General features: G+C 39.0%; 1 protein-coding gene across 7 annotated transcripts in view; it reads left to right on the top strand.

Moving 5' to 3' along the window:
* The window catches only part of gria1b (glutamate receptor, ionotropic, AMPA 1b), a 205,540-nt gene extending 179,131 nt beyond the window's left edge, over nucleotides 1-26,409 (top strand). For 3 of the 7 annotated variants that reach the window (XM_081615707.1, XM_008428690.3, XM_081615710.1), the window contains 3 exons: nucleotides 3,285-3,399; nucleotides 11,867-12,001; nucleotides 25,326-26,409. In XM_081615707.1, coding sequence (XP_081471833.1) covers nucleotides 3,285-3,399; nucleotides 11,867-12,001; nucleotides 25,326-25,538 — 463 coding nt within the window. In that variant the 3' untranslated portion in view covers nucleotides 25,539-26,409. Of the gene's footprint in view, nucleotides 1-3,284; nucleotides 3,400-11,866; nucleotides 12,002-25,325 lie in introns of those variants that run through there. The other 4 variants (XR_014090912.1, XR_014090911.1, XM_008428691.3 and 1 more) reach the window with 4 other exon arrangements.
* The last annotated feature ends 1,045 nt before the right edge of the window (nucleotides 26,410-27,454 follow it).

Here is a 27,454-nt window from a genome sequence, read left to right as displayed (position 1 = left end):
ATTTTTTTCTATTTTTTATGTTTTATCTTTTTATTATGGATCTTCTTATGTGTCTAAATCAGTGGTTCTTAACCTTTTTTGAGGTACTGAACCCACCAGTTTCATATGCGCATTCACTGAACCCTTCTGTAGTGATGAATAAAATATGATTTATTTTTAACCCAAATTCAAGACATAGGGGTGACCCAACTAGGATTTAGTCGGGTCACCCCATGATCACTAAGTCTTCTTAAAAGGTGGAGTCTCTGAGAACAGTTCTTCAAAATATAATCAGTGTTTTCAGCAAAGTTCCCGACCCCACTGAGGGACAAGGGTGTCAAGAAAATGGATGGATGGTTTTCAGCACAGTTGAGCTGGCTGTCCAGGAACGACCCAAGGTATTTAAAATTTGCCACAGTGTCAACAGGTTGGCCATGTAACGTGATCCTCTGGCAAAGCGGGGCGTCATCACGACTTTACACAAGTGTGTCTTTACCTCCGCGGCAGAGGCTCCACTGAACCCCTGAGACCGACTCACGAACCCCTGAGGCAGGGCCGTGCAGAGACCACTAAAGGGGCAGGTGCTCAAAAAAAAAAAAAAAAATGGGCACATCTAACCACATTCTAGGACAGAATATTAACAAAGCCACTCAGCTTTCAGAGTTTAATAGACAATGATAAATTACATAATTGTGACAATCAAATCTTAGGAAAATCTCTATATAAAGCAAACAACTATGCATATGTAAGATATTTTATTAGTAATTTCTTTCTGCAGGTCTATTGTGTTAAAGGAAAGTATTGCAATATTCAAACCCACAATTTAGCAAGATATGTAAATCAGAGCTGGACCACCAGACATATTTTGTCTTTACAGAATTACACTATTAAAATATAAACAAGGGCACAATGCAACCTTTTAGTGACTGTAATCTATAAAAATATCTGCCTGTTTGCTGCAGTGGAGATGAAGATGGTCCATTCAGGAAAGCAGAGCTGCATCAAACTTTAACGTGGAACTGCAGAAAAAAGAGAAAAACAAAACCAAAAATTGAATCGTTAATGCATGTCACCATGAGAAAAGCTACTGAGTTTTGCTTAAAAAACTTTTTTAAAATTAAAATCACACAGTTTTGTCTCATGAAGTGACTTTTTTATCTGCAAAACAAACTTATTTGTACATGTCAGAAATCTTTTGTTAATATTCTAAGTTTTTGTTGGAGTCAAAGTTTTGCATGTGATTCTCATATGACATCTTGAGCAGGGCCTAAATTCGCAACAAAAGATTTCTGATGTGTGCAAATAAAAGTTTATGTTTGGCAAATAACTTTTTTAAGTTCACGAGACAAAAATTAGTTATTTAATTTAAAAAAAAGTTTTTTAAACAAAACGTTTTGTTTAAAAAAAAAAAGGAATCGTTACAATTCCAAAGGTTTTGATTACAATTTTATTTTACTTAACTGAGTTTTTTTTTTTTTATTGGGTTAGGGTTAGGGTTAGGGAAATAATAATACAAAAATAATAATAATAATAATAATAATAATAATAATAATAATAATAATAATTTGACCAAAAGGGCACTTGGGGGCAAGGAGTAAAAGGGGCAGGTGCTCAAGCACCCCTAGCCACCCCCTCTGCACGGGCCTGCCCTGAGACCGACTCATCAAACCCGTGGGATTCGAAAGACATGATGAGGATGATGATGATGTTTTAAGGGTCATTTGAGGCCTAACCATTCATCCTTGAGCACAAACTGCTTGGACCTCATTGACATGTACATTCTCACATTCACAAAGTTTTTCCTTCAGTTTAACCTTGGCTTTTCAGTAAGATGTGCAGTTATCACTACAACCTCGTAGAGGGCTGTGATGCTGTGTTTTGTACATTGTTGACTTGAAGAGATAAAGAAGGAAAGAAAAATAGTGAATTATGGCAGGAACATCTGTGTAGTTTTTTAGTTTCTGAGTGGTAAAGGATCAAAATAGAGAAAACAGAATCTCCCAAACAGTTATGTTTGGAAACAAGTACTGACAAAGTATAAAAGATGCAGAAGTCCAAGGAGATACAAGGTTTACCTCACACAATGAACCCAAATGAAGTTGCCCCCCCCCTCCCCCCCCACCTTCTTCAAATCTTCTTCAGAAACCAGAATTGGTGTCAAATATTTGTGCTGATTTGTGCAGTAAAATTTTTTGTTTATACCTCCTTAAAGATATTAATAAATGTTTTCCAGGTCATAAAAAATGGTTAAACCAGACAGACCATGTTTACAAAATCAAGCAAATTTGGTGTCAATCAAATGTGCTAATATTTAGCTGAGCAAACAAAATCAATCTTGTTTGATTTTGTTAATGTGCCAGAAGGGCACAAACATAAATGTTGCTGTACCGACTCAGCACAGTTGATTGACATTTTTTGTCTGATTTTGTAAATGACTGGACTGGATGGTTGACCTTTGATGACCTCTAAAGATGTTTAGTAACATCTTTAAAATGATGGTGGCATAAATGTTTGAAACCGATTTGTTTAACTGAAGAACTGAAGAAACCCCCCAGGTCTATCAATGTTCTGTCAGATCCCATGATGGGTTTTCAGTTTGAAAACATCCAGCTAACCAAACATCTCGCAGGATATCCCAATTTGTTCTTATTTTAATTAACTGCAGAATTTTGTTGTTTCAATTTGAGTTTTTCAAAGTTTCTGGATGTTTCCCTGGAACAGAAGCTTCAATTGACTTTTTATAGAAGTTCAAACCATTAACTTAAAAAGTATATTTCTGCATTGATCTGGCAGACTTATTGTTTTAAATACCCCTTTGATCAGTTGGTTTCTTGTTCTACCCAACAATCCAAACAGCTTCACCTCCTGCAGCCTCTTTCGCCTTCACCATGACAGAAAACAGAATTTACTGATTATATTCACTTTGCTCAGTGAAAGAAAGCGTCCCAGAGTGTTTTCAGCTGCTGTCGGTTACCCAAAGTGATATAGTAATACACATCTCGCACGTAGGGAGTCAGGCCAAACTAAGCTAGATGGAGTATTAATGCATATCACTTTGATACAGTTTCCAATATTTTTTGTGTTGTTTCTGTTTGTTTTGTTTTTCTTTCTGTTGTTGAGCTGTTACTTGTAGTGTACTACAGCATCTGTACTGCTAATGGAACTTTTTGCTAAAATCGTTCTACAACCACCACAGCTGCTGCAGCCAACGCAGTTGAACAATAACATAACATAACATGGATGTGCATAATGTTATTTATGTTATTTCCAATCCCACCCACTCCCCTTCCCTTGATTCTCTGAAGAATCCCAGTAAACCTAGCAGTACTGAAGCTCAATGAACAAGCCGTCTTAGACAAGTTGAAAAACAAGTGGTGGTATGACAAGGGGGAATGTGGACACAAGGACTCCGGCAGAAAGGTTAGTTCTTGAGGTGACTTAGCCTGGTACCGTGGTCATGCATTGGTTTGCCCCAACACCCTCCCCACTTTCTCCTGCCCCATTTCAAAATACCCCAGATCCACAGCAAGAACACTAAGGTAGTTTAATTCAGCTCTTTTTTCCTTTTTTTTTTCCTTTTAAAGATTGATTTTTTCCTGTGGGATAACTAATATTAGCTGTAGATTATTGTTAAAATGACAGGTGATTCCCGTTTTACTACAACTTTCTTCTCATCCCAACTCCTACATTATTTATTTGAATCATTTTCCTGGGTAGCATGATTATTCATTGTACAACTACAATAATCTATAAAGATAAAAACCATATTTCTCAGGTATTTGGTTCATTTAGCAGAAATCATTAATACATTTCTATAAATGCATCCACACCTTAAAAAAGTGTCAATGCAATTACATGTTTTGGATTCATTCTATACAGAAATAAGAATGGTTCAAAGAAAAAACTAAAAGTTCCAAAAAGTATTATGATACATGATGTATGGATGACTTGGATGAGAAGATCAAAAGCTTAAATGTAGGAGTTGGGGTATCTGTAGTAGAATGGATTCACCTTTTAAACCTGAAACCTGAAGTGAAAAAAGAGATTTCAGCTAATCAGAGCCGTCTTGAGTTTTCTTAAAATATTTGGTATCTACTTTAAATTGTAATAACAGAATAAAAGTTTGGAATTTTAGGGTAAAATATATATCTTATTGATCATTAAAGAGAAGGCAAGAAGCTGGTTAGCTTAGGTTAAAGTAATGAGGCAGCAGTTGATCTAGCTTTGAGCTAAAGATAAAAAATAATTTAATTTAAAAGAAAACCAAACTGGCTTGCTTTACCATCATAGATTATTTGTGTAACTGTAAGGTTTTAGTTATATATGGGTGTCATATTAAAAACTTTTACTGTGCTGCATGGTTAATGTTTTTATACTATTGTGGTGTTGGATCCTGCAACACCAGAATGTGATTTTTCTCTCCACACTTAGGCGTAAATCCCGAGGGGGTCAGGAGGGAAAAATCTTGGAAAAGTCTGTATGGGAGCAGAAAGCAGAGGGGCTAATGCAGCTGGCAGTAAAAAAAAATAAAGTATGCCTTTATTTCTTACCATCTTCAATGTAGAGCCTTTAAAACCACAAAATAAAATCTTAATATTTTTCTAGAAAACTGGTGCTGATCAAAAAAGCACCAGTTTTTTTGGTGCTTTACAAAAAAGCTTAAGCTTAAGTTATGATACTAACCAAATATTAAATTCCTACATATTTATAGGTTCTCAGCCATCCAGCACATGAAAGAAAAAAAAGTTTAAAGCAACTTAAGTTATAATTGAAATAACACATGACATGTATTGAGAACCACTACAATAAATCAATATTTATGAGGAATTTTATTAAGTGGAGTTACTTATTAAAACTATTATTTAGAGCTTTAAGTTTTTGTAAAGGTGTAGCAGAGATTAGATCTGTGACTCTGAACCAAACTCGTATCTAAGCAACATTTGAATCTTAGTTTGACTTCTATGGGTCTCAACAAGTTGTTTACTGAGAAAAACACATTTGTTATTCATTGCTACTTACTAGTCATGTTTGGTGGTGCAGCTTGAACACACAAAAGAATTTAAACCACATTTTACTGTAACTTTGCCGACCCCCCCCAAAATTGCTCTTATTTCCTTGTTTATGCCCCCCAATAATGAGATGAATCAAGTCATTTCTCTGGCAGTATTTTTGAAAACTTGATTGAACTTGAATTAATGGTGACAGAGTTACTAAAAGCACAGAAACAATTTTGAGTCACAAGAACCAAATTTAGTGGCAGACTATGGGTCGCCAATGACAACATTCCCATTTTGCACCTTCATTAAATAATCTGGATTGCTTTTTTCTTTATAAATATCCAAAACATTTAGACCAATTGACTATTGTTAAATGTAAACTGATCAGAATTTTTTAAACACATTTTGTCATTTTTAAAACCTTGATCCCATCAAAGACATGTAGAAAAATGGGCTATTATTGCTCATTTGACATTAGTGCTAATTCAAATGAAGTGATAGAAGAAAGCCACAACATCTAGACTGGCCAAAGACGGATAAACTTGACTTTTTGAGTTGCAGCAATGCATGCAAACCAACAAATGAATAAAAAAAAACATGAAATATATTTTTGTTGTCCTGTCTAGAAATACAGAAGTCTTATGTTTTTGATGTATTTTTGCCAATTGAAGAAGGGAATTCTCATGTTTTCAGGTTGTTTCTTGTCTTAATTTCATAACATTTTCCTTGTTCTTTGTATGAAGCTTTAAATTGAGCTAACCAGCTTACTGCCTACTCTACTGATATTAAACCTCTCAACTTTAGCCAAACAAGCACCAGAATGGCAAACGTCTTGTTTAACTATAGCAGATAGAGTTTAGGTTTACTGAATCCTTTTATTTATGGAATCAGAATTCATCACTGCTGCTGACTGTTCTGGAGAACAAAAGAGGGAAATAATTATAGACCAGTACAAATGAGGATTCTGATGACAGGAAGTTTGTTTTGCATGTTTGTAATGTCACATTTTTGCGAATTGATGAGAAAATTTGCCAAGATGAAACCTGTTTTGTCACCTTTTGTTCTACAGACCTTTTGTTCTCTTTTCATGTCTCCAAATCAGATTATCTCCACTCTTTCTGTTCTTCAGAATATTCAGCGGTCAGCAAAGTTCAGTGGAAGCAGTTGCAGACACAAGGACGAGGTCCTCTGCAGAGAAATGTGGCTTTTTACATCACTTTTTAACCCAAATCCTGCCTGCCTTTGTAGGCACATTTGAAGAATATTTTAAGCTTCTGCTGGTGGCAAAGAAAACTTTCTTGAGGATGTTGAAAATACTTTTTGTTTCTTGCTTTGGGCGATGTTTAGTCATTTAAGCTTTGACAAATAAAATCTGGCCTTGGAGGAAATTTTCAGATCAAAGCAAGATTTCCATTTTTACTCTTTTTGAATACATCAGATGTAAAAAGTCACAGTTTCCAATCCGAAAATGTTTTTTTTTTCCTATTTTCCTCACTGATGTATCAGATTATGGCTGCTCTCCAGTAGATATTAAATCCAATAACCACAGCTTTCCCTCTTCTCCTCTTCCTTCCCAGACACACTCCTTGATGTTTTTTGTCTCCAATCTGTCACGAACCTCCTGTTTTGCTCTGAACTCTCTGAGTAACAGAGAGCGTGACTAACCTGGAGATGTTCATCAGTCTGTCGAGGAGACAGCTTACTGTCATACTAAAGCAGCAGCAACAAGACACTCACTGCTATTTGGCTTCTTACAAGAAAAGTTACATGGAGGCAGTAAAAAATGTTCAAAACTTTATTTTTGTCTGGTAGAAATGTATCAATTCAGTTTAAGTCTATTTTTTATGCACCCCAGCATAGAACCAATGTAATTTTATGGCACTTAAATTTAGAAAACAAGTTGAAATTATATCAAGTATTCTAGAGCATCGTCTATGATCACAGTATCACGTTTTTCATTTTGGTTAGTTTTAAAGTTAGAAGTTCAACATTGCATAAACAAAAAATCTTCCCAAGTACTTATAGTTTAGCATTTGGTGCAAATATCTTAGTACACTTGAAGTAAGATAAAAGTATCCTACAAGAAACTTTACAGCAAGATATCAGAGCTTGTTTTAAGTCAGTTATTCCTTAATATTGATGAAAAGGTATTAATTCTGCTGGCAGATTTGGTCACTTATAATAAGACATTTTTCCCATGTTAGAATATAAGTGAAATAATTGATAGAACTCACACTTTTTCATCAATATTAAGAAATATTTAACCTTAAACAAGCTGCTATATCTTGCTGAAGTTCTTTGTCAGTTAATTTTGTCTTATTTCAAGTGTACATTTGCATAATTAATTTAAAATGCTTCTGTCCCAAACCAGGCCTGAAGACACAAAGCTATTTTGTTAATGGCTAAAGTCGCAGGCTGTCTCCTCAGTTTTAAAGCCAGAGAAAACGCCAGAATTTTACACACAGCAAGTCGACACAAAGTGTGAGTACACAAAGAGACACAGCAGTCCATCCTGTGTCCTGTTAGTGGAAACAACAAGACAACTTCTTTAATGAAATTCCACAAGTAGGTCCCAAAATGTTCTGACATTACAGGGGCCTGTTACTCCTAAATACAATGTCTTACAAGTGAATATAAATACAAATGATTTGTTACCCTATTAAAAACAAATCCACTTGGGAAGACGCCATGGCCACAGTTAACTCACTTATCCTAGTTCAATCCTTCCATGTGCTTCATGTCTTTCCATTCTTCCTGTCCTACTATTGGAAAATGCCACTAGTGCTGCAAAATCCTTACAAACTAACAAGAACAGCTCTGAATTTAAAGACAAAGGGAACTCCAACGTTTTCAGATTGTTCACATTGTAAAATCATCCTTTTCAAAATTTCTCACAAAATCCAAAACATTCCTGTGTGAATAAGCCCGTCTTCTTCAGCCTGGTATTAGTCGGACCTTAAGCTGTCTCTTCAGACTCCTCAGATGTCGACTGACTGCAGAACACATTCTGTGATGGGTTCACAACATTTTTTTTGTCTATGTAATGAAAGGTTGAGTCACTGAAACTGAGATGCATGAGATGAAAGTAATGACACAAAAATGAGACCTTACGAAGAATATATGTTCTACTTTTTTTTTTACAGAATAAAGACTAACAAATAATGTTTATTAATAAAATAGTTGGACTCATCCTTTGAGTCAATAAAATGTTTCAATTTTTTAGAGAATGTGTCTTTTGTTTTTGTTTTATTCTGTTAGATTTTTCTTCCTGCATGAGTTTGTTTGCATGCGACAAACAGAAGACAGTGTATCATCAGAGGCGGTGATTAGAGGAAACTAAGAGCAAATCAACTCTCACTAAATATGAGGGGGTTAACCCTAACCAATATCTCTGTTCATCAACAGAGATATTAGATATTTAGCTATTTTGAGTACAATTACAAGTGGTTCTTGTTAGATTCTTTTTTTTGTGGTGACATTAAAATGCATATTTTTTTAGGCACAATTCAAAGTAATAGGTCACTTTCAAACAGGAAACAGACTGAGGGAAGAACATGCATGAAGTTCTGAAACTAAATCAAAAATCCAGACCCGATATTCTTCTGTGATGATGATGATGATGATGATGATGATGATGATGATGATGATGATGATGATGATGGATGATGATGATGATGATGACCAGGCACTATGAAGAAAACAATGGAAAAATTCTGAATGTGAGGAAAAGAAATGTATTTGCTAAAATGATGCATTTTTACCTTTGAGACAAGAAAGAAATGCTCCAACATTGAAATTGAAAGTTGGACACTAAGAAAGATAAAGATTTGGTTGACAACCAGACCTGAGTAGGGAACAAAACTGATTTCATTCACAAGCAGCTGCCACAAAAAGGAAGAAAACAAACATCAGAGAAGATGTATGGTGGTTTTAGAAGTGGACTTGTGGTCTTTTCAAAAGTCTGACAGAATATGTTGTCAGGGGAGATATTGTGGGTTTGGTGTTGACATCCACACATGTTGTGTCCTCCCACAAATGCTGTGTTTTTGCATAATATGATCAAACAGTGAGGCCCGAGTAAGCTTCAAGCTGGAGGAGGACAGGCAAGATTCAAACAGGATATTTACACAAGAAGCATAAAATCTGAAATCTAGTAGGATAAAAAGATAAGTAGCACTCAGACATTGCTGCCAATTAATGAATTCAGAAGTTTGAATCCCTCACATGTCCTTTGTGTCTCTGTGTTGCCTTGTGATGGACTGGCAACCTGTGCAGGTTGTACCCTGCCTCTTACTGGAGAGTATAAATTTGAGCATGTTTGTTGCAAAACAATAACAGTGCAGTTTGGTGGGAGGCAGTACAAAACCTCAGGGTGGAAATAAGGACATTTTCTGTTGTCACTATGTTCGCCTAAGATATAGATGAAAAATGTTCTCATAGTACGGGACGTTGTGGGCCGGTGGGCAGAATACTTCGAAGACCTCCTCAATCCCACCAACATGCCTTCTGTTGAGGAAGCTGAGCCTGGGGACTCTGGGTTGGGCTCTCCAATCTCTGGGGACGAGGTCGCCGAGGTGGTCAAAAAGCTCCTCGGTGGCAGGGCCCTGGGGGTCGATGAGATCCGCCCGGAGTTCCTTAAGGCTCTGGATGTTGTAGGGTTGTGTTGGCTCACACGACTCTGCAATATCGCATGGACATCGGGGGCAGTTCACTTGGATTGGCAGACTGGGGTGGTGGTCCCCCTGTTTAAAAAGGGGGACCGGAGGGTGTGCTCCAATTACAGGGGGGTCACACTCTTAAGCCTCCCTGGTAAGGTCTATTCAGGGGTCCTGGAGAGGAGGGTCCGTCGGATAGTCGAACCTCAGATTCAGGAAGAGCAGTGTGGTTTTCGTCCTGGTCGTGGAACACTGGACCAGCTCTACACCCTCAGCAGGGTCCTGGAGGGTGCATGGGAGTTCGCCCAACCAGTCTACATGTGTTTTGTGGACTTGGAGAAGGCGTTCGACCGTGTCCCTAGGGGGGTACTCCGGGAGTATGGGGTACCGGGCCCTTTGATACGGGTTGTCAGAGTCTGGTCCGCATTGCCGGCAGTAAGTCGGGCTCGTTTCCGGTGAGAGTTGGACTCCACCAAGGCTGCCCTTTGTCACCGATTCTGTTCATTACTTTTATGGACAGAATTTCTAGGCGCAGCCGAGGTGTTGAGGGGATCCGTTTTGGTGGCCTTAGGATCGCATCTCTGCTTTTTGCGGATGATGTGGTCCTGTTGGCTTCATCGGAACGTGATCTGCAGCTCTCACTGGAGCGGTTCGCAGCCGAGTGTGAAGCGGCCGGGATGAGGCTCAGTGCCTCCAAATCCGAGGCCATGGTCTTGATCCGGAAAAGGGTAGAGTGCCTTCTCCGGGTCAGGGGGGTCGTCCTGCCTCAAGTGGAGGAGTTTAAGTATCTGGGGATCTTGTTCACGAATGAGGGAAGAAGGGAGCAGGAGATCGACAGGCGGATTGGGGCAGCGTCTGCCTTGAAGCAGGTGCTGCATCAGTACATCGTGGTGAAGAGAGAACTGAGTCAAAAAGCGAAGCTCTCAATTTACCGGTCAATCTACGTTCCCACCCTCATCTATGGTCATGAGCTTTGGGTCATGACCGAAAGAACGAGGTCATGGATACAAGCGGCCGAAATGGGTTTCCTCCGCAGGGTGGCTGGGCTCTCCCTTAGAGATAGGGTGAGAAGCTCGGTCATCCGGGAGGGACTCAGAGTAGAGCCGCTGCTCCTCCACATCGAGAGGAGCCAGTTGAGGCTCGGGCATCTGGTCAGGATGCCTCCTGGACGCCTCCCTGGTGAGGTGTTCTGATCATGTCCCACCAGGAGGAGGCCCCAGGCAAGACCCAGGACACGATGGAGGGTCTATGTTTCTCAGCTGGCCTGGGAACGCCTTGGGGTTCCCTCGGAGGAGCTGGAAGAAGTTGGGAAGTTTTTTTTTTTTAAAGGTTTTTTTGGTTCTAGTGGCCTTTATTTGAAAGTAGTTTGACAGGAAAGAGGGTTATGAGAGAGGGGGAAGCGCCACCACAGCACCGGGAGAGGGAAGTCTGGACCTCCCTTCTGAAGCTGCTGCCCCCGCGACCCGACACCGGATGAAGCGGAAGAAGATGGATGGATGGATGGATGGATGGATGGATGGATGGATGGATGGATGGATGGATGGATGGATGGATGGATGGAACTGCTGTGTAGTTATAAGGCTCTTTTAGTGGTCACCTGGTCACCTTCATTCAGTTTTGTAATCTTATTGACTGATAACACTATTGGACCACTTATGCCATCCGCTCCAGCAGCTAGTGCAAGTTAAAGTGTTGGGGGTTATCAGTAATTGTAATGCTGTTAGGGTGGTGACAGAAAGCTACTTTTCATGTCAGGAGTTTATTTATCTCTAATTCTAATTTTAGAAATCAGTTTATTGTCAAATAACTGAATAATATAGTTTCCCCAAAAAGAAATGGTAATAATTGTGGCAAGCGATGGAAGATATAATAATATATTCATTGTTGCTTTATACAGCTGTTACAGAATCACAGAAAAGTACAAATGTATTCCTAAAAATGATCAGATTAGATCAAATAAAGTATAGATCACTGTTGGTGATCTGCATGATTTCTACCACAACAGACAAAAGTTACATTTGATTCATCATTTTTAATACAATTTTGACTTCAGTAGGAGTTTCAATTCTAATTTATTGGAGTGTTGCCTCATTTCACCGCCTCTGAATGAAGAATGTGTCTTTATTTTAGGATAGACCAGAAAGTTAACTGTTTGGTTATTCATAAAATTTATTGCGATGTCATGGCCAGCAGCACCATGTCTGTTTTCCTAACTCCACCTCTCTCTAATGACAGGACAAGACAAGCGCGCTCAGTTTGAGTAATGTAGCTGGAGTTTTCTACATTCTGATTGGTGGACTTGGGCTGGCCATGCTGGTGGCGTTGGCTGAGTTCTGCTACAAGTCTCGGATCGAGTCCAGGAGGATGAAGGTGAGTCTTTAAACTACTGCATGTTGTCTACTGACTCCTGCATTACATTAACAATAAAAGACGATCATTTCCCAACCAGGACAACTCTACAGTTAAACTCTCTGTAAAAATACAGGCAGAGACAATAAAAGCTGGACATAAAGGATAAAAATATCAATTATAAGGAAGCTGCTGTTACATGAACCTCAGTTTTCAGATTGATCATAATCTTTATATCAATTCATTAACGACAACAGCTTCAGCTTCTCTTGTTATTGTCTAGAGGGACTTTTAATTATTTTCTGTCTGAAAACTCTGCAGCTTTAGTGTTACTCACCTTATTTATGTGAATTATTTATCTTTTTAAAGTATTTCATGCTTGACTGGGCCATTTCCCAAAGGTGGACCAGGGTGTTTGGAAAAAATACTTAATACATTTGGCCCAGAGTGTAAGAAAAACTCAACTTGCTTGGTGGTCTATCTAGACTAGCGGTTCTCAACGTGGGCAGTACCGCCCCCCAGGGGGCATTCAGAGGATGGCAGGGGGCGCTGGCGGACATTTTTACAAAAGGGGGGCGCTGGGATTCCTTTGGGGGGCGTTTGGTCGAAGGTAAACTTTACACCTTAAATACACAACAATACCAGTTTAGACTTTGAGCAACTTGGTAAAACTGTATTGTGTAACATTAAATCATGCTTGGCTGCAACTGTATCGATGGCAGCTCTTCTTCTATTCAGTGTTTGTTAGCTTCTGTTAGCTTCTTGGCGCAGCTCCGTTCTCCTGCTACTGGTAGCTAAAATCACGATACCCTCACTTTGTATCCCTCTGAAAAATGAACCCATTTAACTAAAGGAATAAAGAAAAACCTCCATGAGTGATACCACGATAGAGAGCGTTCATTTTATAGCGTTAACACGGTGCTGTAAGTGGTCCGGTATGAAACGGGGGTGATGGAACAACACAGCACTTTTAAATTTCAATAATCAGAATGCAGAAATTGTTTCCGTTGTTTTAAAAGGTTTATGTCAGTCTGCCTTTTCCCCATCGATACGCTTCCCAACCGCCCTGCACCTTAGGGGCTTAAAAAAAAAGATGCTCACATTGCGCAAAACTCTGAAACAGGAGAAGCGGGACATAAAACGGAGCGACGAACTAGATGTGAATTATGGCATAAAAACAGAGAATCCGACGCTGAACAGTGAAAAATCAACACATGATGTGAAACACATGACGATTAGGAGGCGCAGCAGGTGATGAGTGAAGATTACTGATGGTCAATAAACGATAAAATAAATGTAGCAACAGGACAGAAACTAAAGTGGACATAACAATAAACCAAGAGAGGATAAAACTAATCAAAGGAAACTAAATGGAAATGAATGAAGAACAAAATGCAAGAATAAACTAAGAAACTAAAGTAAATACAGAGGAATAAACTGGTATGGCAAGACCTTTAGAGCAATAATTAATACAGAGACTGTATGGCAAGAATAAACAGACACTATTTCCAGATAAAAGGTAAAATAATATTGTTGAAGTGCCATGGGTTTGTTTAGACCACATCTAGTACTGAGAATAAATATATCTTACAGACCATAACAGTAAAGAACTGATCACTTATTTATGTTTTTAATTAGATTTGATATATTTATTTCTTCAATATTATTTTTCATGTCAGTGTTAATGTCATGAGGCTGATGACTCCATGACACTTTCAGTTTGACTCATTAGGATTTGATTAAGAACCAGATTTGTTCTTTGTAATTTCTGTCCAGTAAAACTATTAATCTATAATCAATAGACAGGTCTATATAAAGATATAATCCATATTTCTGTCTCATATTTCTATGGCATTAAAAGGATCTGGAACTTTAGTTTTTCCACTGAAAGCTCTGGTTTGCACAATAAATGCCATGAGGGTGAAGTTTTATGGATGATACTCTGATGTCCCATTCTCCTGAAGGCAGCACAGAGCTGCACCACCAGAAACTGACAAACACTGAAGAGATGAAGAGTTATGATTAATGTAGTTACAGTTCTATCCATGTTTTAATGTTGCAGCTCAGTCGTTTTGCAAATAGATCAAAGTTTAAACTGGCATGTTGTTCATCTTTTATCTGGTCATTTTGTGGAATATTTAACAACTAGAAAATGGCACAAAATAAGAATATTTTTTTCCTCTCTGATTGGCTGCTGTTAGGCCTACCGATTTAACTTGAATGTTCATTGCATTTTCCTTAGACACCTGTGAAAATAATTTCTATTCCCATGACTTTTTTGTTCTCTGGGAAATTATTTTTGATGATAAATACAGAAACAAGCATAAAAATCAAAACATCTACAATAGTGATAGTAATATTAATGATAAAATAATGGTCAGTGCAAAGTAGCCTACAAATTCTTTGGTGGGGGGCGGTGAGGGACCTGGATAAAGGCTGGGGGGGCGCTGGGCTGAAAAAGGTTGAGAAACACTGGACTAGACCCTAAAATGTTTATCAGCATCTTGGGCAAGGATTTTTGAAACTATATCTAAACTTAAAAAGAAGCAGTTAAATTAAAAAAAACATGTAACCCACAAGAAAGGTTACTTTAAATACACTTGATAATAGTAGATGGCAAGTTAAGTTAATTTACCTTACTAATACCAACACTACAGAAGTATAAGAAAGTTGGGCCTGATCAGGAGATTCTAAATTTGTGGGAGCCTAGGTGTGACCAACAAAGAGCACACAATGTATGCTCTACACAATGTAGAAAGAATAGAATTTAATATAGACATTTGTAGATCCACATTGTACAAATAAACAAAAATTGTGCGCTTTAAATAAAAATTTAAATAAAAGAAATAATCCAGTCTTTTTGATGCGTCTGTCAAATGTTCTTTCAAAGTGTGTTTAGTCTTTCCAATGTGTCTGTTAAATGTTTCACGACTGGTGACCAGTCGGGTCACCATCTACCGGTTCACTCTGTCCTCTGGGCTGGGGCTCGCCAGCCACGTTTTTGTGAGGGTGATCTTGATGTCTCTGGGCACGGCAGGTCAAAAGTGCACCATAACAAAGAAAAAAAAACTGACCTGGAACAAGGCCAAAGTAAAGCATCTTAAAATTCAGGATGCTAATATCAATAAAGCTTAAACAACAATTCAAATAGCTCTTTTATCAATTTTGAAGTTTTTCCATGTTGTACAACAATATCATTCCAGTTATCACAGTTAAATATTACCAATACATCAGTAAACTAAAGAAATTAGCTTATATGTGGTAAAAAAAAAAAAAATTTTTCAACATAAAAGTGCCAATAAAGTACATCTATAACACTAAATGTAACATTTAGAATGTGGATTAGAAACCCACATTAGCTCTGACCTACAGAGAACAGAAAGTTCCAAAGTAATGCTAATAGAAGAGCACATTACAGCACCATGACATTAGCATCGTTGAAATATTAAAACATGTGCTAATAGAAAAATAAGTAAAATTACATAGAAAAAACACAGCATACACAATAATAATGAAATATAATCTTACAATACAATTTTATTTTTATTAAATTTGATCAGTTACTAGGTATTTTAGCCATTTTTTAGTGAATTTACTGGGCCAACGGTTGAGCGCGTGCGATCACTCACCGATACTTCAAAGCTATACAACTACCAGGGATTTTTCCGGGCTTCAGCTGTCAGAACAGAAGATTTTCGAGATCAAATTTAAAAAATAAAAACAACCCGGATTTACCATTTTGAATTATATATTCGGCGAAATTATTTGAACATTGTCTTACCAATTTCCAAGATTCTTCATAGAATTTAACACAATCTTCCAAGCTATTAACGGAACAACCGTCAACTCTGAGCTCTCAAGGGTGTCGGAGCAATCTGAGCAAAATCTAAGCACCGCAATTAAAGGTGCGGGACAATCAAACTGATTGGCTGATGTGAAATCAGACTGTGCCAGTTATTGGTTGTTTAATCCGTCACTAAAAGCAATCACTAAGGGGATATTTTACAGGTTTTAAAGATTTTTAGCACTTTTTATCTATATTTCTGAACATATTTACAAACTTTTTTTTACTTTATTACTTTTTAACTCTTATTGTAGAATAAGACATGAAATATATTTAGAGTTTTTAATCTCGTTGTAGAATAAGATATTAAATTAACATCTACCGTATTTTCCGCACTATAAGGCGCTGTTAAGGAAGAATTTTTATATTACAATTAAATTTAGCAAAACTCTGGCTCTGATTCTTCCTGTTGATCCCGGGTTCTCTCGCGTGGCCACGTGTGGGGACAGAAACACAACAATGCATGTTGACGTCACAGAATTACAGAATTTAATCCAATCAGAAGAAAGTATAAGATAGAACAGGAAACTGAAGAAACACAGATACAAACATTGTTACCTGAGACAAGAAGACAAAGAAATATCAAGGACGTCCTTGGAGAAAGAGCTGGTGCAGAAGTAAAATAAATCAGCTTTTTCTTTTGTTTCCCTTGTGCACAAACTTTTATACCTGTAGGTGTGTTTTCCTCTTTAATGTATTCAAATAAGGCGTATCTCTACTTGACCAATTGGAAGGCATCTCTGGCCCTTTTAAATTTAGAAAAAGTCCCGCAATTTGTTCACAAGATCAAACACCTTTTGTTAAATAAGGTAGAAGCAGACTCTCTGAATTCATGGTGGTTTATGTCTTTCACAGATCAGTGTGAAAAGCTAGAACTTCCTACTGATTGTTTCCAGACAGACAAAGAGATCAGAGATCTTGACAAACCATCTGCTTTAACTACAGTAAAATATAGATCAATAGGTCAGACTATGTTATAAATTTTAAAACTATAATTATGGTATTTCAATCAAGTCATGATAAATTTTAAAACTAACTTATTTTAAATTAATTTTCTTAACACTATCCGGCTCTACAGCCATCTGGGCCAAGAGAAACAGATGAATGAACCTCACAGGTAGCTGTGAAATTCTGGTTTCTCTTCTGCTCTGCCAGGAACAAACCTTTAATACTGTATTTTAATTCAATGAAAAGTTCTCCAGAAACCCAATTTGTTCTTCTGCACTCAGCATCTCCAAAGTTTAGTCCTGATATCAAACCAAAAGCAATAGACAATATTAACAGAAAATAATGGAGTACAATTCCTGTTTCTAATTAGGAATTAGAAACAAATAAGAATTAAGACATTCATTCACCATAAACCTAAGTATTTTCTAATACTAACCAAAACATTTTCATTTGATTCTAATATATTCAGAAATAATACAATTTCAAATACATTCATCATTGACTAAATTAATTCTAAAACAGGATAATAGAATTTTCAGTCAAAACATGTTATTAATAACTAAGAAAAATGTCTTACAAATTAAATGTTAGTGATTTAAAACATTTTATGTTATATTCAGTTTTTTGCACCATGTCAGATGTTAGTTTTGAAGACTTCTCATCCTGGTTACGTGAACCGACCAAAGTTCCCTTTCTCAGAGTAATTCAAGTGATACTGTCCTCCACCTTCCTGCATATGTTAATTTATGACCTGCTGTCTTTAATGATAAGACCCCAGGGGTCTGAGCTGAAATTCTCCTGCAGATCCTCTATTCTCCTTTGTACTTTAAATACTTAACCCAGCAATAGTTCTTCGGGTTTTAAATCACTAATACAAACCTGTTCAAGATTAAGAAATTCGTTCTAAAAGGTTTAAACTGTGTTAAACACTAAAAATAGTCATTTTTCCTCAACAGTGCATAGAATAATAGACGCTACAGTAGAGGCTGGAGTTACGTTATGCATCCACAAGATGGAGCTGCACTAATGGGAATGTCAACTAAACAGTCCGACTCCAGAGAGGAGAACCTTCTGCGACTGGGCCGGGGCGTGGCCGGACGATGGTCACCCTTCTCCGTTCGCCCACAGCATGTTGGTGGAGAACGTGGTGCTAAATGACCTGCAGACGACCTGATTATCAGGTCGGTAGGTAGATAGGTCAGTCAAACTTTATTAATAAATTACAAACCAGCGTTCTGACAACTATCCCAGCATGCACCGTGCGCTTCTTCTTCTATGGGCGATAATGAAGTCGGCGGCTGCTTACCGTAGTTGCTAGACCTGTTGTGGCTCAATATTGGTCCATATATAAGGCGCAACAGTTTATAAGGCGCACTGTCGGCTTTTGAGGAAATTGAAGGTTTTTAGGTGCCTTATAGTGCGGAAAATACGGTATTCATTTTTTATTTGTGTTATAACACTGGATTACAAACACATTTGAGCAAAACAATCCTCTATATGCACTGCAAAAACACAAAATCTTACCAATTAACTGACACAGTGCAAATATGTACTGGAACTACAGGGTAGCCCACGAAAAAGTAGCCCAGTTACTATGGTATTACTGACAGCCTTCCGTAAAGAAAGAACTTGAAATGCCAAAATCTTAACTTCCTCCAAGTTGCCGGACTTAACAACTTGTGACTTTTATCTGTGGGGCAATTTGAAGGGAAAAGTGTACGCTAATAACCAGAGAACCTTTCATCAGTTGAAAGACAATATTCGTAATGCAATTCAGAGCATTGGTGCCCCAGAGTTGCGTCGCATATATGACAAGATGTTAAGGTGCGCCCAAAACTGTATTGAAGCACAAGGGGATTATTTCCAGCACTTTTTATAAAGGGCGAGTAAAGATTTTGGCATTTCAAGTTCTTTCTTTCTTTACAGAAGGCTGCCAGTAATACTATAGTAATGCGGGCTACTTTTTCATGGGCCACCCTGTAGTACTTTTTCATCAGTATCAAAGGAATCGACTTAAAACAAGCTGCTAGACTGGGCACCTGTTTGTCCTGTCTTTCGTGGGTCAGAGCACAAGACAAACAATTTTGAACACAGACAACTATGGATAATTTAGAGAAATCAGTTAATCTGACAGTCATGTTTTTGAACTGTGGGAGGAAGTCAAAGTACACAGAGAGAACCCACGCATGCACAGTGTCGGGAAACCTGGTTGGGACTGATTGAGATCTTTCCAGGACACACAGAAAACAGATAACAAAAGCCCAGAGGCAACAAGTAATCTTGAATTATGATTTAATGTTGATTGAAATTTATATAATCTTAATTGTAATAGAAATCCAGAAGAAGCAAATAATTCAGTATTATGATTTGATGTGATTAAAACCTGTGTAATCCTTATTTTAACAATGTACCACTAATCAATGTGATGAATTATGTGAACTTGATTTAAAGAGTAAACGTGAGAAATCATAAATGAATAGTCTTATTCAAGTTAAATGAGATATCTTAATACTGTTTCGCAATAACAGAGGCTGCGTGAGAGCAAGAACTGTGAGTACGGAAGAAACAGGAAGCGGGATAGTGAAATAAGCAAAAGCACCAGATGTTAAGCGCAGATAGGAGCTGCAGCAAGAGTAAAAGAGGAAGTTCAAGAAATGAGTAGGGAAGACGATAACGGTTAACCAAGGTGGTTGACGTCAGGAAAAATGGTGTAATGGGAGATTGCGCAAGCAGCTAGTGCATGCACAACCAAGATGCAGAAGTAGATAACTGTGTAAGTCGCAGATGCGCACACGGCTGAAATACCGAGTATAAAAAGTAGAGGCAGGAGAAGAACGGGGTTCTTTGTTCCAGCAGCGTTTGAGTCAAGACCACAGGAAGATGCAGGATCAAGATTGGAGCTATACTTTGAAACCACGGGAAGGTGAAGACTTCGCGCTGCTCTAGGAAGGAACAAGATCCATTTACCCACAATCCGGGATTCTAATTCGACGTCTGCCTTACTCTCAACTTAAGAAACATCTCAACGATGCTGCAGTAGACATGGAGGATAGACAAAGATCACCTATGGATAAAGAACTGAGCTCATGAAGAATACTCACCAGTTCAACTTTGGATATTCTGAAAAAAGACTGTGCTATGGCAAGATGGGTCCCTGACCATGGAATTTAAAGTTTTCTGCTGCCAAGATCAACTCAGCATCTGAGAAAGAATGGAACTGCATCCCAAAGCCTCTCTTAAGGTCCAGTGACACAGTATAGGGACTAGAGGGAAGTGTGTTTTCTAAAATTCTTTTATATTTTGATCTTTTGATCTTTGATTGAAGTAGCTGTATGTCATTTTCCCCTGCTAAAGCTTGCTAATAAAATATTAAAGTATACTTGATGTTGTGGACAGTCAAATTAATTAAGTCATAGGGATAGTAATTCTGGTTAAAATAAAATCAATGTTCATGATCCTAGTGAAATGGGGGCTTCAGACGTTTCTTTAGTTATGATAAATAATGACCTTGGGACTCGTGCCGAGTCTCAAGTGCATGTTATTGATAGAGAAAGAGTTACCGTTAACTGGGGTGGTTTCTGGAGTCGGGCTACCACGGGCTATTTGGATGTCTGACCCATTAACTGTAAAAGGTCATAATCTCAGGATCTGAAGGTGGTTAGAGTCTAGACACATCTTTCTCGCTTCCAGCTTAAACAGAATGCCCTCTACAAACTCATCTGTGGTAATACTCAGGAGGTAGAGGCTTCATGGACTCGTTAGACGAAGAGCTGGTCAGTAGTCAGTCAGTAGGAGTCTGAGAGGAGGTAGGGGTGTGGCTGACTATTGCTTAATAACAAATTGGCGCCCAACATGGGGCCACGGCCCCTGAGAAAAGGCGGGGCCCTAGAAAACTAAGCGGGTAAAACAGGAGGAGAGTTCTGGATAGCTCGCTTAGAGTGACAGCTCTAGGTAGAGTTGTAGGTGACTGAAAGGCCTCAGTCACCACCCTCGCAGTAACTGCACGGCGTGTGGGTGAGGGGAGTTTTACTGAGGATAGTTGACCACGTCCAGGCAGTAAAACTAATAGCCAAAACCGTTTGGATCCATCCCTGCTCCGAGGTACAAGGAGAGGCTTTGGGACAAGCAACTCGAGGACAAAGACAAACATGGAAGAGGAAGAAGGCGCGCGGTCGTACATGCATGGGATGCGAGCGATCCCACAAGGAAGTGGTGACCACGGCCCAGGAGAGCAAAGCCAGAATGGAGACGAAGGACGATCCCTGTCTAAATCTCTGATCCAGTCGGCCCCAACGGGGATAATTCTGTATGGGGATGGATTTAAGACATGGACCAAAGGGATCCAAAAGCTGTTTTATCTACACCATTTCGGTGACAATGAAGAACAAATAAGCGCACATCTGAAGACGATGCTGGGGATGCAGGACCGCTATAACTGCACCCAGAGAGAACCCAGCATGCACAGGGAGAACATGAAACTCAATGCAGAAAGAACCCAGGCTGGGAATTGAACCCAGGACCTTCTTGCTGCAAGGCAACAGTGCTCTGCGTGTACCTGGACAGATCTCACATTCTCGTACCAGTTTTCATGACAGGTTGTCTGCACTTCTCAGCTCAATGTTTCCTATTTGGCTGTAACTGCGCTCAAATAGCAACAGTAAGTTAGGCCATAAAACATGTGCCTAGAAATTCAATAGCCATTTATGTCTTCAGAATAAGACACTACAGTATCTTCCTGCTCTCTATGCCTTTCAATTCTTAATCTTTTTTACGTATGTTCATCCACTAATACATTTCATATTGTATGTTTTCACAGATAGAACTTTATTTTTAGTTGTGAGCATCAGCTGCTGTTTTTCAGTTTGTTGCCACAGGGCAGCAGCACCAAACATGACTTCCATTTCAAAGTGAATCAACTGAACTCTGCTCAGCTGCCACTCCAGCCCCCAACTCCTCATCACTGCTGCCGTCAGAGTGTGATGAAATTGCAGTGGACTCGTCACAGACTGCTTTAGTTTATACCGAGGCTTTGAAGAGTGGCTCAGAAGGAACAAACAAGTCATTAGAGGCTAGTGTGAGCTAAAAGCGCTCTCTTTCACGCTGGACTTTTGTTATTCCCTTCTCATGTGAGTCTGAGCACGAAAGGACTTAAAGTGCTCTCTGAAGGCAGCGATGACACAACATGTGGAAGATTTCATTAGTAAGAGCACATGGAGGGGCTTGTAGACCAGATTTACACAACAGTTTTATGCATCAGCAAGGAGTGCTGCACCTGTTATCAATACAGAGGATACATGCATCTTGCAAAATGATCACATTTTGTCATGTTGAGCCAGTCCAGCCCCTCAGGGACGGCGCACCGAGGGGAGTCAACTCCTGGGACTGTGAGGGGTGGTTAATAAAACCAAGACATTTGTTGTCGTTGTTTGTCCGACAGTGAGTCATTGAAATCCAAAAGTTTGGGCACAATTTCGGCTTCTTCCTGCTGCATGTCAATACATACATGTACCCCAATTTGCAAAAGGCAAATTTGGGTATGCAACCCAAATTTACCTTCTGATTTGCCTATCAGTACGTGAAATTGTAAGAAATCTGTTGATTGAGAATTCAGCGGTATCTAAAGTGTGGCATGGGATCAATTACGGCCCTCTGAATTATTTTGTGCAACCCTCCAAAGTTAAAGCTGCAGTATGTACCTGCAACAAAATGTGTTTTCCATATTTGTTAAAGTTGTCACAATGTTGTGACTGTAATATGAGACTCTTAAAATGTCAAATTCCTTCACCTCCTCCAAGTGCTGATATTGCCATCTGAAGAAGTGCACCACTAAAAACAACCAATCAGAGCTGAGAGGAGTATCTTAGCACTGTCAATCATCTTCTGTATGCTGCTAAATATGTTAATAGCAGAGAAACAACTTACCATTTCAGGAAAACCATTTATCAACTGTCATCAGTGATCATGCTAAGTAGCAGAGAGCAAAGTGGGGTTGAGGGAGGTGTTGTGAGTACAGGAGTGATTGACAGCATTAAAACCTGGGACAAGACAGAGGAGCTAAATGTTTTGCAGGCATTCCGTCATATATTGTCATGGGATAATTACAATTTAATATGTTAAAAACATATATTTTTTATAAAGGCTACATACTACAGCTTTAATTCTAGAAAGGAACAAATGTGGGCTGGAATCACCGGTGGCTGATGCAAATGTACACTTCATCGTTTATAGGGTGACAGTTTTCACACATAAATAAAATCTTCATAAAATAATTTTAAACCAGGTTTCTGCACTCATCTTAATTTTGGAGTTAGGGTTAAGGATAGGGATGCTCAAAAGCAAACCCAAGCAGACCCAATAAAGAAACAACTCAAAAAATGTGAAAACTGTCATCCTGTTTTATACCTCACTATCGTGAAAGTGCTTTTAATGCTCTATATGCACAATTTTCACATTCGTGCTGCACAGCGGCACAGTTGGTAGCAGTGTTGCCTGCAGAAAGAAGGTCCTCAGTTCAAATCCAGGCTCAGTTTCTTTCTGCATTGAGTTTCATGTTCTCCCTGTGCAGGCTGGGTTCTCTCTGGGTACTCTGACTTCCACCCACAGTCCATAAACATGACCGTCATTGATTGATACTGTCAGGATTTGGTTTTTTTCTGTGTGTTTCTCTAGTTGTCTGTATTATTTGGAGTCTCTGTGTGTCCCGTCTGCCTCTTGATTGTTCCCAGGTGTGTCTCGTTCTGTGATTTCCCTCTGTGTATTTAATGCCACCTGTGTCTCTGTGTCTTTGTGGGATTCTTGTCAAACTGTTTGCGGTCCTGTCCGTCTCGTCTGCGACTCTTATGTTCTTTGTTTACCAGTTGTGAGCATTTTCCTTCTGCTCAACTGTGCTGCCTGTTTTTTGGAAAATTTGTAGATTTATCATTAAATCATCATTTTTTACATCAACTCCTTCTGGTCCTACGGCGTCTCTCTCACCACACCTCATGACAGATCTCTCTAAATTCTCCTTGGGTGTGTGCATGCATGGTCCTGTATGTCTCTGTGATGGCCTGTCAACCTGTCCAGGGTGACCCCGCCTCTCACCTGTTGACCACTGGAGATGGGCACCAGTACTCCTTGTGACTAAGGATAAGTGTGTAAGATAATGAATAGATGAATTTTCTGATCCATTTTCTACAAAATTCTTTAGTTTACTATTGAGCAGAAAACACATTTGAAAAATAATTTTTCTGTGGCCTCCAAGTTCTTTCAGCTTCATGATTTTGGCCCCGATGGCCAACTGTGTGGACACCACTGCTCTAGTGTTAAGCACTTTCAGTGGGCATTTTCTCAACAAAAACAGAAAAATAAATTACACACACACACAAAAAGAAAGATTTGTTTTTGTTCAGACTGTCAGTTTCCATCAAAATCAGCAGGGATAATAATAGACAGATGTTGTCCTGTGGTACTTTGAGCACATATATCCCAGGTGTGTCAATAAAATGAAACCCTCAAGAAAAACAGAAAGTTATGTTAACTGACTGAAAGAAGAACTAAGCACAAACTGCAGGATTTCCATGTGGAATGTGAACAGTTAAACTCCTGCTGCTGAGGTAAAAGCTGGAGGCAGATGTGGGAATGCTCACTGTGAGGTTTAGCTTCTGTAAATGAATAAACCTGGGATTTATTTGCTCCAATCTGTGAGATGACTGTGGAAGCTTGGTAGCAAAAAGCGAGGGCGTGTGAGCGCCTCAGAGGCTCCACTCAAGATATTAACTCTGGATCCACATCATTAGTTTTATTGAGAGGTGACGCGCAGAGACAGAGAGCTTCACACAGGCAAAAATGTTCAGAAGAAAATGCCTTTAGTTTAGAAATAACCAGATATTCATGTGGGGAAAATAAATTACCAAGCCAGAGTGTGATTTGTACTGTTACAACTGGGGATCAACTTTTTTTTTTTACAGAATAAAATGTTACAAGGTTACAAGTGAAAACCTCTTTGCAATGCAATCTAGTAATTCATTGGAGATAAATGTTAGCACAAATAAAGTCGAAATGCTTGCTTTGGGAACAAGTTAAGCCAGTGCCATGGAGTCTCAGCTCTAGCACTTTCTTTAAAAATGTTAATATTCGCTTCCCAAGACCACTAAGAAACATTGAGTATTTTTTAGCAGTAATCCCCAACAACAAAGATGCTTAATGTATCCAGGGAATTGTGTGTAGCAAATAGGATATGTTGCATGGTAAAACGTGACTTTATTTTGGTGGTAGGGGTCGAGTTGGGTGACAGGATGGAGTGTGTGTGGTTTATATGTGTGTTTTCAGGTATATATTGCTCAACCTACCCCACACACAGGGTAAGTTGAGCCATCCCTTACAAAGCAAAAATATATTGCGATATATTGGAAAATATAATGCAATACATATTAAACAATGCATTCATACAGCAACTGTGTGAGTGTAAATGAAAAATGGCTCATCTTATCCCAGTCTCCCCTACCATGATCTTAGCTGGAATTAATATTTCTGAATTTTGTTTTTGATTTTTCTCACAACTCTGCCTTACAGGAATTAATTGACGCGGCCATGATGAGTACCAGCCTCAGAGGGATGGCAGGTGGAGTTGGAGGTGGTGCTGTGGCAAGTCTGAGTGGTGGAGCAACAGGACGCGGGGGAGAGAATGGCCGGGTGGTGGCGCACGACTTCCCGAAAGCTGGAGCTCAGGGTTTACCCTGCATGAGCAAAGCAGCAGGGCGCGGACTGTCCTCCACGGGCATGTGACACAAACCTAGCCAGCTGATTGGACACAATTCTCATGTCTTTTCAAAAAGAGATGACTGAAAGAAATATGTCTAGGTTAGCAGACGAGATGAGAGAAGTTGATCAAATAGGTAAACTGAGAAATAAATATTTAATACAATGAGAAATATCAAATCAAAGTTCAGATGTAAACACAGAGTTTTACAAAGCAGGGAAACTAAAGGATGTTCATGTTACACTTAAATGGCCCAAATGCAGCTGAACTTTAATGTACAGAGAGAAACTAAATACTCCACCTGAGCAGCAGTAAGCTCTTGAAGGCCACTGGGCTCAGCATCAACTGGAACTACTTTTTCTACAAACACTGTCTTATACTGAACTCCTCGTCTTCTGCAATAACAGGATCCGATTTTGTTTAAGCTTCATAATGACTGAATTTATGCACCGTTTCTTCTCATCCTTTGATGCTCTTTCATTTTCCTTCTTGTTCAGATTCAAAGACATAGCTGTCTCACATTCACATTTACACCACTCTTCTGAGCCTGAGATGTTTGAGCATGTGAATATTTGAAATGTTTGTTTACTCTGAAACACAGACTGTGATGTAAAACCTGAAGAAAATGTTGATCTAATGAGACGGCTGTCTTGATGATAATATTGTTAAGCTGCAACACACTTGTTAGGTATCTGTACTGTTTTGTTTACTTAGATGAAGGTAAGCCAGATACAGAAACTTCTGGAGACTGATTGTATTCATAACAAGACATTGTTGGCCACGGTGAAACGGAACTTTTGTGTTGAAAATTTTACTAATGTGTAATAATCTCATCCTGAACAGATCAAAAAATCAGCAAAACCCTGCTATATAAACAACAACACATGATATATTACACTACATTTGTATGTCTTTTAATAGAACTAAACAAAAAGAAGCAGTGTACAGAAGGATTCCGTCGACTCATCGACAAGAAGACCCAGTCCTCCTGTGGCTGGAAAAAGTCCAAACCGTCACAGTTCAACCACAATGCTTGACAGTTGTAACAATATGAATTCAAATGTCCTGTGTTTGGTTTTCACCAAACATGATGCTGTGGATTATAGCCAAATGTCTGACTTTTACTCATTTGTCCAAAGAACATTGTTGTGGAAGTTTTGTGGTTTATTGAGGTTACGTTTACACAGCAGGTGTTGACGCTCCATTTTGAATTTAGATTTTTTTTTTTTGCAGGAGTCTCTTTTGCATGATCATTCATACTACTGAATGATACAACCACAATCAGATTTATATGTGAGCAGTTTCAAAGCAACCCACATATCCAAAAAAAGACGTCATACAGCATCAACACACTGCAGAATTTACAGATGCTGCTGGCTATGGGTCAATTTAAAGGGGTGGTATTATGTAAAAACGAATTTTAAGAGCTTGACATCATGCTATAGTGTTGTTCTCTAAACAACAAAATATATGCAGTGTTGCTTTATTTCTTTCATGCCATTTTGAGAAAACTAATCTCCCTTGGTAACCTAGCCTGATAAATCAGCCCCTTGTACTACACTTTGCATTGTGTAGTACAAGGAGGGTCTGGTCTTTCGGCTGTTGAGAAATGATTGCTTCCTGAAAGCTTGTGCTGTGTTGAGGTTTTAAAATGCACCCAGTTGCTAACGTTTGCCCGTGACATACGTATGTAATGCCCCAGTTTGAAGCTAAGATGTTTACTGGAAGTTACCTGTGCTACAAACAACCATCCTCCATCCATTTTCTTCCGCTTATCCGGGGTCGGGTCGCGGGGGCAGCAGCTTCAGAAGGGAGGCCCAGACTTCCCTCTCCCCAGCCACTTCTTCCAGCTCCTCCAGGGGAACCCCAAGGCGTTCCCAGGCCAGCCGAGAGACATAGTCCCTCCCGCGTGTCCTGGGTCTTCCCTTCCCTGGGGCCTCCT

Source organism: Poecilia reticulata, chromosome 14 (genome assembly GCF_904066995.2).
Source record: "Poecilia reticulata chromosome 14, P_reticulata-male-v2, whole genome shotgun sequence".
NCBI classification, from domain to species: domain Eukaryota; kingdom Metazoa; phylum Chordata; class Actinopteri; order Cyprinodontiformes; family Poeciliidae; genus Poecilia; species Poecilia reticulata.
Note: the sequence above shows the minus strand (reverse complement) of the source record. Positions and strands in the feature narration are given on the sequence as shown.